The sequence below is a fragment of the Triturus cristatus genome, chromosome 7 (assembly GCF_964204655.1).
Source record: "Triturus cristatus chromosome 7, aTriCri1.1, whole genome shotgun sequence".
Lineage (NCBI taxonomy): Eukaryota > Metazoa > Chordata > Amphibia > Caudata > Salamandridae > Triturus > Triturus cristatus.
In genome coordinates this window covers 571,778,876-571,792,971 of record NC_140590.1, presented here as the reverse complement: position 1 = coordinate 571,792,971, position 14,096 = coordinate 571,778,876, and the positions used below count along the sequence as shown (strand labels likewise).

Below are 14,096 nucleotides of genomic sequence, written 5' to 3'. Positions count from 1 at the left end.
ACTGTGGCCACCGATGGAGGTAGATGGAAGGGCTTTCCTTGGGACAGATTGCCCTCCACACTCCACCAAGACAGATCCGCCGCAGCTTCTCCGGAGATCCTCACAGACTCCCTTTGTGCTTATACCACTGCCTGCGGAGGCACCACTGGAGCAACCTCATGTGCCAGCGTGCATGGTTGAGCAACAGAATGCAGGAAGCAAACAGACCGAGCAGGCGAAGGACCTTCAGGACTAGAACGACCGCTCCATTGCAAAATAAAGGAATCATTTCCTGTATGTCGAGAATCCTTTGAGGAGGAGGGAATGCTCGACACACAGTAGTGTCTAGTACCGCACCTATGAACAGGTTGCGCTGAGAGGGCACCAGGTGAGATTTGGGCACGTTTATCGAGAAGCCCAATTTGAACAACAGCTGAGTTGTATCCTGCAGATGATGTAGCACCTTCTCTGGCGACTCCGCTTTGATCAGCCAGTCGTCCAGATAGGGGAAAACGGAAATCCCCGACCTTCTGAGATGGGCTTCCACCACTGCCATCACCTTCGTGAAGACTCGGGGTGCAGTAGTAAGACCAAACGGAAGGACCGCAATATGATAATGTTGCGATCCTACCGTAAACCGGAGATACTTCCTGTGCGACTTCAGAATGGGGATGTGGAAATACGCATCCTGCAAGTCGATCGACACCATCTAGTCCTCCTGATTCAGCGCTTGAAGAACCTGCGCAAGGGTGAGCATCTTGAACTTCTCTTGCTTCAGATAAAACTTCAAGATCCTGAGGTCCAATATCGGACGCAATCTGCCGTTCTTTTTCGGAATCAGGAAATACCGGGAGTAGCATCCCTGACCCCTCTCCTGCTCTGGAACCACCTCTATTGCACCTTTCTGTAGTAACTTCTGGACTTCCTCCTGTAGGAGAAGACGGTGGTTCTCTGAGCAAGCCCCTTGACAAGGAGGGTAATTTGGAGGGAATTCCCGAAAGGGAAGGGCGTACCCATTTTCTACAAGATCTAGAACCCAAAGATCTGTAGTAACAGATTCACAATCTTGTAGAAAATGGGTAAGCCGGCCCCCCACAGGACCAGCATGATCCAGAATGGCGGATCTAGGGCTGCTTTGCGGTGGTGGGAGGGGCTGAGGAAGAGGAGGAAGAGGAAGAAGAGGAGGAGGAGAGCTGACGGCCACGTGTGCGACCCCTGATTCTGCCTCTGTATCCCTTATACAGAGAGCTCTGCTGTTGTTGCTGCTGTTGCTGCTGGGTCTGCCTGTAGGAACGAAAGGTTGCCCTTCCGAAACCCCTATATCTTTTAAATGACCCTCTTGACTGGGATTGAAGGCCCAAAGACTTAGCCGTAGCCTTGCTTTCTTTAAAACGTTCAAGAGCAGCATCATCCTTTTTACCAAATAGTCCAGAGCCATCAAATGGCAAGTCCAGCAACGTTGACTGCACATCAGCGGAAAACTCTGAAGACTTAAGCCACGCACCCCTCCTAGTGGCAACAGAAGACCCCATGACTCTTGCCACTGAATCCGCCGTGTCCAGACCACTCTGTATCACCTGGCGTGCTGCTGCCCTGGCATCCGTCAAAACCTCATTAAAGCCAACTCTATCCTCCTCAGATAGCTTTGGAGCCAGTTTCTTTGCAGAATCCATGAGCGCATGAATATAGCGTCCCAAAAGGCAAGTGGCATTCGTAGATTTAAGGGCCATACTGGCCAATGAAAAGACATTCTTGGTCGACTGATCTAGTTTTTTATCCTCCCTGTCACTCAGGACCTGAGGAAACGCACCCTTAGATTTCCCTGAACAAGCAGCCTGAATCACCAGGCTCTCAGGCGAAGGATGTGAAGTTAAAAACTCTGGGTCCCCTGGAGCCGCCCTATACCTTCTGGCAACTGTCTTGGAAACTGCGGGAGCAGAAAGAGGCTTACGCCACACATCCATCACAGGATCTATAATAGCCTCATTAAAAGGCAACAATGGCTCTGAAACCGTAGTAGGAGAATGCAGTACCTCTGTTAGAATGTTTGATTTAAATTCAGTTGTAGGCATCTGCAGATCCAACAGCTCAGCTGCCTTCCTTATGACTGCATGATATGGAGCCACATCCTTTGACGGTTCATCAGAAGGTGGAGTAATTTCCCACTCAGGAGATAAATCCAAGCCACTGGCCTCCTTAAGTTCTTCAAAAACTTCATCCGACTCTACAAGCTTTCCTTCTTCTGCCTCTTCCAAAAGGTACCTCTGTTCATCAAGCACCCTTTGAGCCTCCCTCCTAGACGGGATTCGTACAACCGGCGTCGGCGGCGCCGTGATCGAATCCGACGGCGCCGGTGCCGGCGTCGAACGTGGATCCACTGGAACAACCGGTGTCGAGTGAGGTCGAGTCGGCGCCGGTGAAGAAGGAAGCGGCGTCGAGGTCCTCGGTGCCGGTAGATGCCAAGACGGCGCCGCCGGGAAAAATGACATGAAAGGGGCCTGCTGATATGCTTGAGGCACTCCCAGACTGAACGCCATAGGACCCATGGGACCCGAAGGTGCACCAGTGGAGTAAATGGCTCTTGAAAATACCCCGTACATCGCATTTAAATAATGCGAGGGGTCCTGACCTGGTCCAGGGAACGCAGGGTACTGATCAGGCATCACCGGACTCGGGCCAACCGGCACCGACTGTGGAATTTGTGGCGTCAAAGGCTCACCCGGTACTGGAAGCTCCTCAACCGGAGCCGGGGACGGAGCCGGAGACGGAGCCGGAGACGGAGCCGGGGATGGAACCGGCGTCGGAGATGGAGCCGGCGCTGGAGAATGAACCGTTGAATCCACTGGTGAAGAAGGACCAGCAGGTGAATCCGGAACGGGTGAAGGAGACACAGAGTCCTTACGGCGCAGAGTAGGTGACTTCGGAGCCATACTCTTGTCAGAGTGACGTCGAGAAGAATGTCTCCTCTTCTTTTTGTGCTTCTTGGATCTTGAAGCATGCCCTGAAGTCGACTTCGACGCCGACCTCGACCGTGACCTGGTTCTCGACTTCCTCCTTCCTCTCTTCTCTTTTTTCATCCTCGTGATGAAGAGTTTTGCCTCTCTTTCCTTGAGAGCTTTGGAGCTCATCTTGCGACAGCAAGAGCATCCATCCACATCATGGTCTGAAGACAAACACCATACACAGTCATCATGCGGATCCGTGATCGACATATGTTTTCCACATTCACGACAGGGCTTGAACCCCGATTTCTTTGTCGACATTCTCACGAAAAAGTACAGCGAAATCCAGAAGAAACACAAAGTAATAGTGAAGCTACAGATAGAGATTCCCGAAATTCGTTGGCGTCGACGGCGCGGAAAAAAGGGAACTGACGTCATCACGCCGACGAGGTCTTCTTATGGAGCCGGTGACTTCAGCGGAGTCGCGAGCGGAGCCATGTCTCTGTGACGTCGTCTTCGACCTCATCGCGTGGACTGCTACAAAAGTTTTCGAATGTTGCTGGCGCAGGGGATATTCACAAGGTGAGGAATCCACTGGTAGATGTACCCATCAGAATCCAGGGCACTCTACCAGGGTGAACCATATGTTAGCTGGGGCTCCACTTGAGAGAGTGCGTACTTTTGTATACCTGGGCCTAACACTCACTGAACATATGGGGTGGCAAGCTTATATTAACCAGCTCAGGCTTAAGTTGGAGCAAGCGTTGTAAGGTATTTTAAAGATGTTGCTCAGCACCCAGTTTTGTCCCAAAAAGCCAGCCCTTCAGATTTATCTCAACCAGGCCCTGGGATAGCCTCTTGCGGAGCCGAACTGTGGGGCCATTTGGGCATGAGCTCTCTAACCAGGGTGCAAAATCATTTCATGCGCCAGCTGGTTTATGTACCTGTTAGCTCTCCTCTGATACCACTTAGGCTGGACTTTGGCTTGAGACCTCTACACGATAGGCTAGGTCCCCTCCTTTACTGAAGGAGGATCTGAGTATCCCCAGAGATCCTCTGCTATCAGCAAGGGCTGAGTCACGTTGACTCAGGCAAAATACCGTGGATTAAATATCTGAGATCCACCTTAATGGAGATAGGGTTTACAAGCCTGTGGAGCGCCCATGGTGATAATGGGATAACCACAAAGTCCTGCTTTTTGGCTTCACAAAGACTCATTCCTATACTCCCAGATATATAGGGGTTCCATTACAGATGCATTTCTTATTGTTAAGGACTCCTATATGCAGGACGATTTTTGGGATGAGATAAAGCCACCGTTAGCCAGAAGCCGGTACCTGCAATTTTGGTATGGAACCATACCCATTCTATTCTTTACTGCCAAGTGGGAACGAGGCCAAAGGACCACTGTCCTTCAGTGTCCAGCCTGTGGGGACAGCAATGAAACTGTGGTTTACTCGTGCTGACGGAGACGCTGCTGTGCCGGAACATGGGTGTTAGGGAGTATAAAAGGGAGTATAAAGGGGCCCTCAGGCTACTGAGGTATGACAATTGTAAAGCAATGATATTTCCACTCGCACAATATTTGATGGGTGTGTGGTAGATCAGGGAAAAATCGCGTTCAGCCTCTGAAAATCCGGTCAACGGTGTGTTATTAAATGGTTAATTTATTTCCTGGCCTGATCAGCATGTTGAGTCTCTGTCCATCTATTACAAATGTGTCATGGTTGCCCTCCGCACAGCACGTTGTTTAAGTCTACGGCTAAGAAGGACAAGTGACAAAATTGACTGCGAGCAAATGGAGATTTTACAAACTTTAGTGTTATCTTGCTATTTATGATATAGGTGCTTATTAGATGTGTAAAGCTATGTCAGCAGTCTAAACATTTTTTGCTATATATTAAGCAAGCCTTTTGTTTAGATGACGTTTTGTATACTGTTTCATTTTGGTTTTGTTCTCTTTTTTTAACCTTATGAGGGAATCTTCCCATTTAGGATGTGTTTCCTGATCATATATTTACATCAATTGTTTAGACATTTTGTACCATATATAGGAAACAATATTCATGTAATGTTTTCAGTTTTAGGTGGTTTTATGGCCTTGTGCCGAAATAACGTTTTTTGACTGACTGGCTAATTTACACATTGCTTCTTAGATACAGCTGTTTACAATGGATGCATAAGTCAGGGAGTTATTTTACCAGGATTACAATGTGTGGATCACAGAGAGTATGCATGACAGATATCCATAAGGATATCTCGAATAAACGTATTGGCCCATTGACATGTCTTACAGATTACACACTAATCGTTGACCACAGAAACTGTGACACCAGTAAATACATGAAGTCACAGAGGACCACAACCAAGCATTAATTACAGCATTTTAATGTGGCACTGTGGCATGAAGCGCTACAATCTAATCATTCACATGCTGACTTCTGAATGCAAGTAAACCTGCATCTAGGTAGGAATAGTGCCATCAGTATCATCAGAGCCCTGGTACCACTATCATACAGTGTGGGCAGAGGTAGGTGATGCCGCAACAGAGCCTGAGGGGGGTTCTCGGAGGTTAGGGATTGTGTCCCGAACTGAGAAGTCACCAAAGAAGGCTCATTTCCAGCTGCACAATAATCTTTATAGCAAAACATTTCGAAGGCATTAGTCATTTCAGGTGCTAAATACTGGGCCCTATATTTTGAGGAGGTGTTTGTCAATTCCTGAAATGGCGAGGCAACACTCAAAAGGGAGAATGCTCGCTCAAGCTGTGGCAATATTCCTCAAATCACTTGCACGATCTCTGGAGGGGAACACTGCTTTGTCAAATCGTGCTGAATTTACGTTTTAATATTGTACTTTTGTCACCTGAAAAAATCAAGTCAGCGATATTTTGAAGGCAGATTCAACACATTTTTTACTTTATCTCATTTTCTTGGCCCCTTGGAACAACGGACATGCCTTGCAATGAAGTGCTCTGCGGTAGAATCAGACTCCATGGGGCTCTGTGTGCTTGGTACAAAGCTGAACTACACTCCGTATCCCAGCAATGAAAGTTTACTACTGGATATGACTGGCATGGCCGCAAGCCGACTCTGAAATATGATTTGGGGGTGTTCCACCCCATGCACCCCATAAAGGTGCCTACATATTTGAGTACTGAAAAAAGCTCATGATCACAGTGAATGTCGTCTTATTTCTAAAGTGAGGTACTCCAATAGGAACAAGAAATTCACTAAACATTTTTAGCATCCACATTAAAGGTCAATGCCTACAAAAATACATTTTTAGGATCTGTTCCAGAGACATCTACAAAATGCCTTATAAAGATCCACCCCAGAATTACCTCTGCCGCCTACACTATTTTACCTTACCAAGTATTCTAATTAGCCCCTCACTAAACATTTGCTAAAAGTGGGTCCTCAAACAGTAACGCACAGCATGGATAAATACCTCACTAAGAAATCATATTTTTATTATTTATGAATTTTAACAGCTCTTACCCTATGAGAGCAGTTGCTCCCAATCCAGCGGGCTGGTTGACCGCAAAACTGTATCGATGGACCCAAAACAAGCTCTGGAATAACATCTGGGTAATCCTCCAGAGGGTCACTGAAAAACAGAAAAACGACACACTCATCATGGAGATCGATCTTTCAAAAAGTAAGAATTTAGATTAAACAAGACTAATTTTGGGGTCTTCCACAAAACAGATATGGATGGCGACACATAAATAGTCACATTGACAAGGATCAAAAGAGTTAGACATGAATAAATTAGACAAAGTTGTAGAGACTATGAAAGCAACTATCCTAGATCAGAGGATTCTGCAGTATGAGGCAATCCCTAAAATTCTTCAAAGCTGTTTCATAGGCGGATGACGATACTTCGCAAATCACTTTTTTAATTGAATGAGCACATACATACACTTTACACAATATAAATTTGAGAAAAAGCTACATCATGCAGCATATTTATTTATTTATTTATTTATTTTGGCGATTTTTAGAGCGCACAAATACCCTTGGGTGTCTCGGCGCTGTAGATGCAGAACTCTCATGTGGGGGGGGTAGGAAGGTTTAGGCAGGGAACAACCAGGTTTTTAGTTTCTTTCTGAAATTCAGAAGGGTCGGGGCACACTTGATGTGTAGAGGGAGTGTGTTCCACAAAATGGCTGTGGCCACTGAGAAGCGTTTGTCGCCCCAGTTGGCCCTTCTTCTACGGGGGACCATGAGTAAATGTGCTGAGGATGACCGCAAGGTTCTTGTGTGTTCAAGCGGTCGGAAGGCTCTTCTTAAGAATAGGGGTCCGTGATCATGGATAGCCTTATATGCTATGCATAATGCTTTAAATTTGATCCGGCTCCTCACCGGTAGCCAGTGCAGCTGTCGGATGTAGGGGGAGACCGATGCAAACTTAGGGATAGATAGCAGTATCCTGGCGGCTGCATTCTGCACTGTTTGCAGTTTATTGAGGACCTTTTGTTGTGCATTGAGGAACAGTGCGTTGCAGTAGTCAGTTTTGGAGAATACCAAAGTACTGACCAGGGTTTTGCCTGCATGAGGAGGAAGATATGGGATTAATTTTTTTATCCTTTTTAGAGTATGGAAGGAAGAAGAAACCACTGCATTAGCATGTTGCTGAAATGACAGCTTGTTATCGAAGATAACGCCCAGGTTGCGTACCTTCGTTACAGGTTCTGGGGGTTGTCCCATCTGGTGGGGCCACCATTGTGGGGACCAGGTAGGTTGGAGCCTCCCGAATGTCATCACTTCTGTCTTATCAGAATTGAGTTTAAGACAGTTGGATGACATCCAGGAGCTTATTGCCATCATTCCCATTTGGAAGTTGGCTGCCACCGAGATTCCATCGTTGTGTATTGACAGCACCAATTGGGTGTCGTCGGCATAAGTAGTCAGGGAGATTCCGCAGGATTTTATGACCCTCGCCAGGTCCGACACATAGATGTTGAATAGTGTCGGACTTAGCGAGGATCCCTGCGGTACTCCACATGGCAGGGAGAAGGTCTGGGATGTAAAATTGCCTAGCTTTACAGTTTGCGGACGGTTTGCCAGAAATGAGGCCAAGAGGTTTTTGGCTTTGTCTGTGATTCCTATGGCCTCGACACGGTCGATCAAGGTGGCATGGTCGACCGTGTCAAAGGCCGCGGATAGATCGAGGAGTATCAGTACTGCAGCTCCTCCGTTATCCATCGTAGCCCTAATCTCATCTGCAGCTTTTAGTAAAGCCGTCTCCGTTCCGTGGCCTTGTCGAAACCCAAATTGGGTGTCATCTAGTAAATTGTTATGGTGAATATAGTGTGACAGCTGGGTGTTCATAATCTTTTCAAAGATTTTTGCAGGGAATGGGAGGCAGGCAATGGGCCTGTAGCTGGCAGGCAGGAGAGGGTCTAGGCTGGGTTTTTTGAGTAGGGGTTTGATTATTGCTTTTTTCCATACTGAGGGATAGACACCTGATGCAAACATTGCATTGCATATGATGGTTAGAGGTGGAGCAATGACTTCCGGGATGAGGTTAAGGATACTTGGAGGGCAAGGGTCCAAAGGTGAACCAGATTTGGTTCGGGCGATTAGGGGAAGGGTGATTTCGCAGGTGGTAGGTTCAAAAGCTGCAAATGTGGGGCCAGTATCGGCAATCGATTGAGGGGGAGAGCGCACTACGTCAGGTGTAAATGTATTAAAAATGGCTCTGACCTTGTCCTCAAAGAATTTTGCCAATGAATCAGAGAGGGCTTGGGATCCCTCTGACTGGGGGGCAGGTGGGCTAGACAGATAAGTTACTACTTGGAATAGTTTCCCTGAGGAGTTTTTAGCCTGATTAATTTGATTTGTGTAATACGTGGTTTTCTCTATTTTAATGATTTTTTTATAGTTAGAGAGAGCGCTTTTGTAAGTGATCTTATCAGACGTATTAAAGTTACGACGCCACTGCCGTTCGAGGTTTCTGCAGTGCTGGCGCTGGAGTCTGAGTGATTCAGAGAACCAAGGGGCTGAAGGAAGTTTTCTACTCCGATGGGATGATTTGAAAGGTGCTAATTTATCGCAGGCTTCAGTCAGATTGTCCATGTAGGTATCTGATGCTGCTATGGGATCATGCTCATTAGATAATGGGCTGTCCTGTATCATCTGAGTGAGACATTCAAGATTTAAGTTTTTCCAGTCTCTGAATTTGGTGGGGGGGGGAAGAGGCAAGCACGGGGAAGTGGGTTTAGTAGGAATAGAGAAGCATATTGCTGAGTGGTCTGTCCAGATTAAAGGGAAGACCTCGGTGATGGAGATTTCAGGGTGGTTGGTGAATAATCCATCCAACGTATGTCCTGCTTTGTGCGTGGGTTTTTTAACAATTTGTGTGAGTCCGGCTGTCTCTAAATCTCCCAGGAGCGTTATGGTGTCTGGGTCATCTAAAACTTCGAGATGAAAGTTTAGATCACCTAAGATGGTAAACTGTGGTGATCCAATTGATGTCTCGATTATATGATCCAAGCGTGCTAGGAATTTGGCTCTGGATCCTGGGGGGCGGTAGATCAACATACCTTTGAAAGTGGCTTTACTGGATAAGCCTATTGAAAAGAGAAGGGCCTCGCATTCAGGGTATGTTGTGTCTACTGTAGTTATTGTAAGGTGATTTTTGTAAATGATTGCGACTCCTCCACCCCTCCTTATCGGTCTGTCTAACTTACACACGCAGTAATTGTTAGGCGTGGCGTCTCTGAAGTCCGGGCCAGAGGCTTCGTCTCCCCACGTCTCGGTGATGAATAAAATATCTAAATGTTGCGATTCTATGAAATCTGCGATTTCAAATTTGTGTTTCGGCAGTGATCTTACATTTATAAGTGCTGCTGACACTAGAGGCGGAGGTGTAGGGTGAGGGGTAGATGGCGTCTCAGTACAGGTAGGACACTTAAGAGGTCCGATCCTGGGATTGTTGTAGTAGAATTTAGGTAAGAAATGGGACAACCTACTTGTTTGCTTGATGCTGAGCAGTTGGTCCGAAGTATACGTTATTGGTGAAGAACTGATGCCGGGGTGGGAGAGTGATGGATCAGGGGGGGTGGCCCTGTGCCCGGTCTCGGCGCGGACGAGCGCAGACGAGCTTGCCTTATGCGCGCCTTCGGCGCGCAATCGTCGCGCCCGCTGCGCTCGTCCGCTGCGCTTCCTGAAGAAGCACATGGTATATACACATGTGAGTCAGGGCGGGGGGCGTGGCCTCCAAGGGGGCGTGGCCTGCGGGCCGAGCGCGGCGCCGATCAGGGGCTGATGACGAAAGCAACTGGCGTTACCCCGCTTTGTGCAGTTGTTAAAGGTAGGTGTAAGTTAAAACACAGTATCAACGATATTTAAAAGAAAGCCTAACTCCCGGCTTCCGCCTCAGGAGTGGTGCATCAAAAAGGTGGCGCTCGTGGATCAGCGTCTCTTAAGTAGTCAGGGCGGGGGGCGTGGCCTCCAAGGGGGCATGGCCTGCGGGCCGAGCGCGGCGCCGATCAGGGGCTGAAGACGAAAGCAACTGGCGTTACCCCGCTTTGTGCAGTTGTTAAAGGTAGGTGTAAGTTAAAACACAGTATCAACGATATTTAAAAGAAAGCCTAACTCCCGGCTTCCGCCTCAGGAGTGGTGCATCAAAAAGGTGGCGCTCGTGGATCAGCGTCTCTTAAGTAGTCAGGGCGGGGGGCGTGGCCTCCAAGGGGGCGTGGCCTGCGGGCCGAGCGCGGCGCCGATCAGGGGCTGATGACGAAAGCAACTGGCGTTACCCCGCTTTGTGCAGTTGTTAAAGGTAGGTGTAAGTTAAAACACAGTATCAACGATATTTAAAAGAAAGCCTAACTCCCGGCTTCCGCCTCAGGAGTGGTGCATCAAAAAGGTGGCGCTCGTGGATCAGCGTCTCTTAAGTAGTCAGGGCGGGGGGCGTGGCCTCCAAGGGGGCGTGGCCTGCGGGCCGAGCGCGGCGCCGATCAGGGGCTGAAGACGAAAGCAACTGGCGTTACCCCGCTTTGTGCAGTTGTTAAAGGTAGGTGTAAGTTAAAACACAGTATCAACGATATTTAAAAGAAAGCCTAACTCCCGGCTTCCGCCTCAGGAGTGGTGCATCAAAAAGGTGGCGCTCGTGGATCAGCGTCTCTTAAGTAGTCAGGGCGGGGGGCGTGGCCTCCAAGGGGGCGTGGCCTGCGGGCCGAGCGCGGCGCCGATCAGGGGCTGATGACGAAAGCAACTGGCGTTACCCCGCTTTGTGCAGTTGTTAAAGGTAGGTGTAAGTTAAAACACAGTATCAACGATATTTAAAAGAAAGCCTAACTCCCGGCTTCCGCCTCAGGAGTGGTGCATCATATGCAATAGGTATACAAGTAATATGACTGGCTGAGAGCATTGAGATCATTGAACCCTATATTAGAGATGCTCTGGATCTCTCCTATAGCTCCGGCATTGTACCTCTAAACTGGAAACAGGCTATAGTACTCCCGCTCCAAAAAAAACCCAACCTCAGTTGGGATAAGATGGACAATCTCCGACCCATCTCTCTCCTCCCCTATATGGCCAAAGTGGCAGAAAAGATGGCTAACTTTCAACTTATGGCCTTTGTGGAGAAGGCCAATCTGCTCCACACTACTCAGTTTGGCTTTCGTGCCCGCCACTCGACGGAGTCAGCATTACTCCTGGCCACTGAGACCATTAGGAGAGGGGCTGATGAGGGGCACACCATGGCCCTTATTTTATTGGACCGTAGTGCAGCCTTTGACACTGTAGCACATTTCACCTTGCTACAGTGTCTTAATAAAGGAGGAGTCACGGGCTCAGCGCTCAGATGGATCCAATCCTTCCTCACGGATAGGGGTTTTCAGGTTAGACAAGGAGAACACTACTCTCGTAGGGTCATTCTTGACCAAGGCGTTCCCCAGGGCTCTGCCCTCAGCCCCACTTTATTCAACCTTTATGTCTCCCCTGTTGCCTCTATTGTGGAAAGTCACGATCTCCAACTAGTGTCATACGCCGATGACACACAGCTGGTCATCTCGCTGTCACGAGCACCTGATGTTGCGGCATCCAGCTTCAGTGCCTGCATGCAGGAGCTTGCATCCTGGAAGTCTAACAACTGCCTGAAGTTAAATGGGTCCAAAACGGAAGTGCTCGTGGTGGGAGGTGTACCGAATGTGTGGTCATCTGCTTGGTGGCCAGCATGCCTGGGACCCACTCCAGTGCCTTGTCAGCAGGCTAAAAATCTGGAAGTACTGTTTGATATCGACCTCTCATTTACTGCCCAGATCAATCGGTGGTTGGAATATGCTTTGGCATACTTAAGAGCCTAAGGAAGATTCTTGACCTACTTCCAGCCAATGCCAGGCAGACCCTTGTTCATGCTTTGGTCACCTCTAGACTTGACTACTCTAATCTCCTGTATCTGGGTGCCACAGCAAAAAGCCTAAATCGCCTCCAGGTACTTCAAAATGCCACAGCCCGGCTGGTACTGAGGCTTCCTAGAAGATCACCCTCTAAAGCTGCCTTGAAGTCCCTTCACTGGCTGCCGGTCAGGGAGAGGATTATCTTCAAGGCACTCTGCATGTGTCATCGCATTATAATGAGTAGGGCGCCCTCATCCCTTTACAATCTCATTACTCCTTATAGACCGGAGAGGAGGCTCAGATCCTCAGACACGGGACTTGTAGTTGTCCCCACAATTCGTAAAGCTCGGATGGGAGGGAGATCTTTTAGATTTCTTGCGGCCAAGAATTGGAATTTGCTCCCGATGGAGCTGCGCCTCGAACCCTCAGAGACTAAATTTCGAAAAAAATTAAAAACTCACCTTTTCCGCTCTGCACTGATGTGACCTCCTTGCTCTAGCGGCCTCTCTTTTCCTCTCAGCGCGGGGACACGTCGGTGTACGTAACCATGCGCTTTATAAACTTCCATAATAATAATAATAATATAAAACTACATTGATTGCAAATTTGCTATGCAGGATTTATATAGTGATACTTAAAAAATTCCGGTGCTCCAAATAACTCAGTTACCTCTGAGCCTAGTTTCATACATATCAATCACATTCTATAGGTGGTGTAAAACATTATATTACATCTTCACAGATCACATCTTTACTCAACCAGTCATTCTTTATTTTTCGTGTCTACATATCCACTTGTAGGAATGTGTAACGTTCTGCTGTCTCATTGAAGTACACAAGGTTCCTTATTCAGCTTGCTTAATCCGGCGGGAAAGCTATTATCCACTTTAGTGCCCTCTGCTTCTTGGTCAGCTAAAACAGTAGCCAAGAGCACTGCCTCCTGTAAAGGTATAGTCAGGTCTACTTGGTTAGTAGGGTCTTTGTTGGGTTTCGCAGTATGACTCTGCCCAGTACACTCATTAATCTGACTAATGACCTCTCCACACAGTATGTGTAACAGATTGCCATCCGTAAAACTACATGTAGGGGCCATCAAGTCTCTTCTGGGATCAATCTTGTGTTCTACACTTACATTCAGTGCTCAGCTATTACCTCATTACATTCACCATCCAATTTTAAAAAGCATGCATCTTCAGCTGGTATTGGCAATTCACATATTGCATTAATGATAAACCCATAGATGTCTGTGATAAGATTACTGCACGCTCCTCCACGTATCATGTAATCTAAGTATGGGCACTTAAAGTTAAGACATCCCTCAAACAATCATGTGATCCTTCTCCGGATCTTCTGTTCTCCACAAACAATGTCCTCCCCCTCACTTTACTGGGAACCGGAATGTGTCTTCATCAACGGATCTAAGGATTATTTTTCAAATATTCAAAAATATATACATAAAACTAAAACATTCACAAGATTGAAAAGCAAAGCTTTAAGTCACGTCAAGGTTGGACATTTTTGAAAAGACTACTATCACAGTAAAAAGAAAATGAATATTTTACCAAAAGGTAAGGCTCACTGATTGCACTGTTATAATTTTAAATCATACATAAACACTGTGAAATGACAGTGGTAAGGTACCTGTGTAACTTCAGCTTCACTTCATGAATACACTATTTGTGGGTGAATCCTGCCTAGCGAAAGCGTTCATCTGTGACTTGAGTAGGGCAAGGAGGGAGTGGCCTTCCACAGGTCAGGTTGGTGTCTGCCAGACACCATTGCAGATCCAGTGCTTTCCTGTTTGAGATCTGAATGGCGTCAGAGAAG

At 47.5% G+C, this 14,096-nt stretch overlaps 1 protein-coding gene across 2 annotated transcripts in view; it reads right to left on the bottom strand.

The window, feature by feature from the left end:
* Positions 1 to 14,096, bottom strand: part of MYCBPAP (MYCBP associated protein) — an 835,305-nt gene that overhangs the window by 491,402 nt on the left and 329,807 nt on the right. For both annotated transcript variants that reach the window (XM_085617113.1, XM_085617114.1), the window contains exon 10: positions 6,422 to 6,530. In XM_085617113.1, coding sequence (XP_085473239.1) covers positions 6,422 to 6,530 — 109 coding nt within the window. The remainder of the gene's footprint in view (positions 1 to 6,421; positions 6,531 to 14,096) is intronic.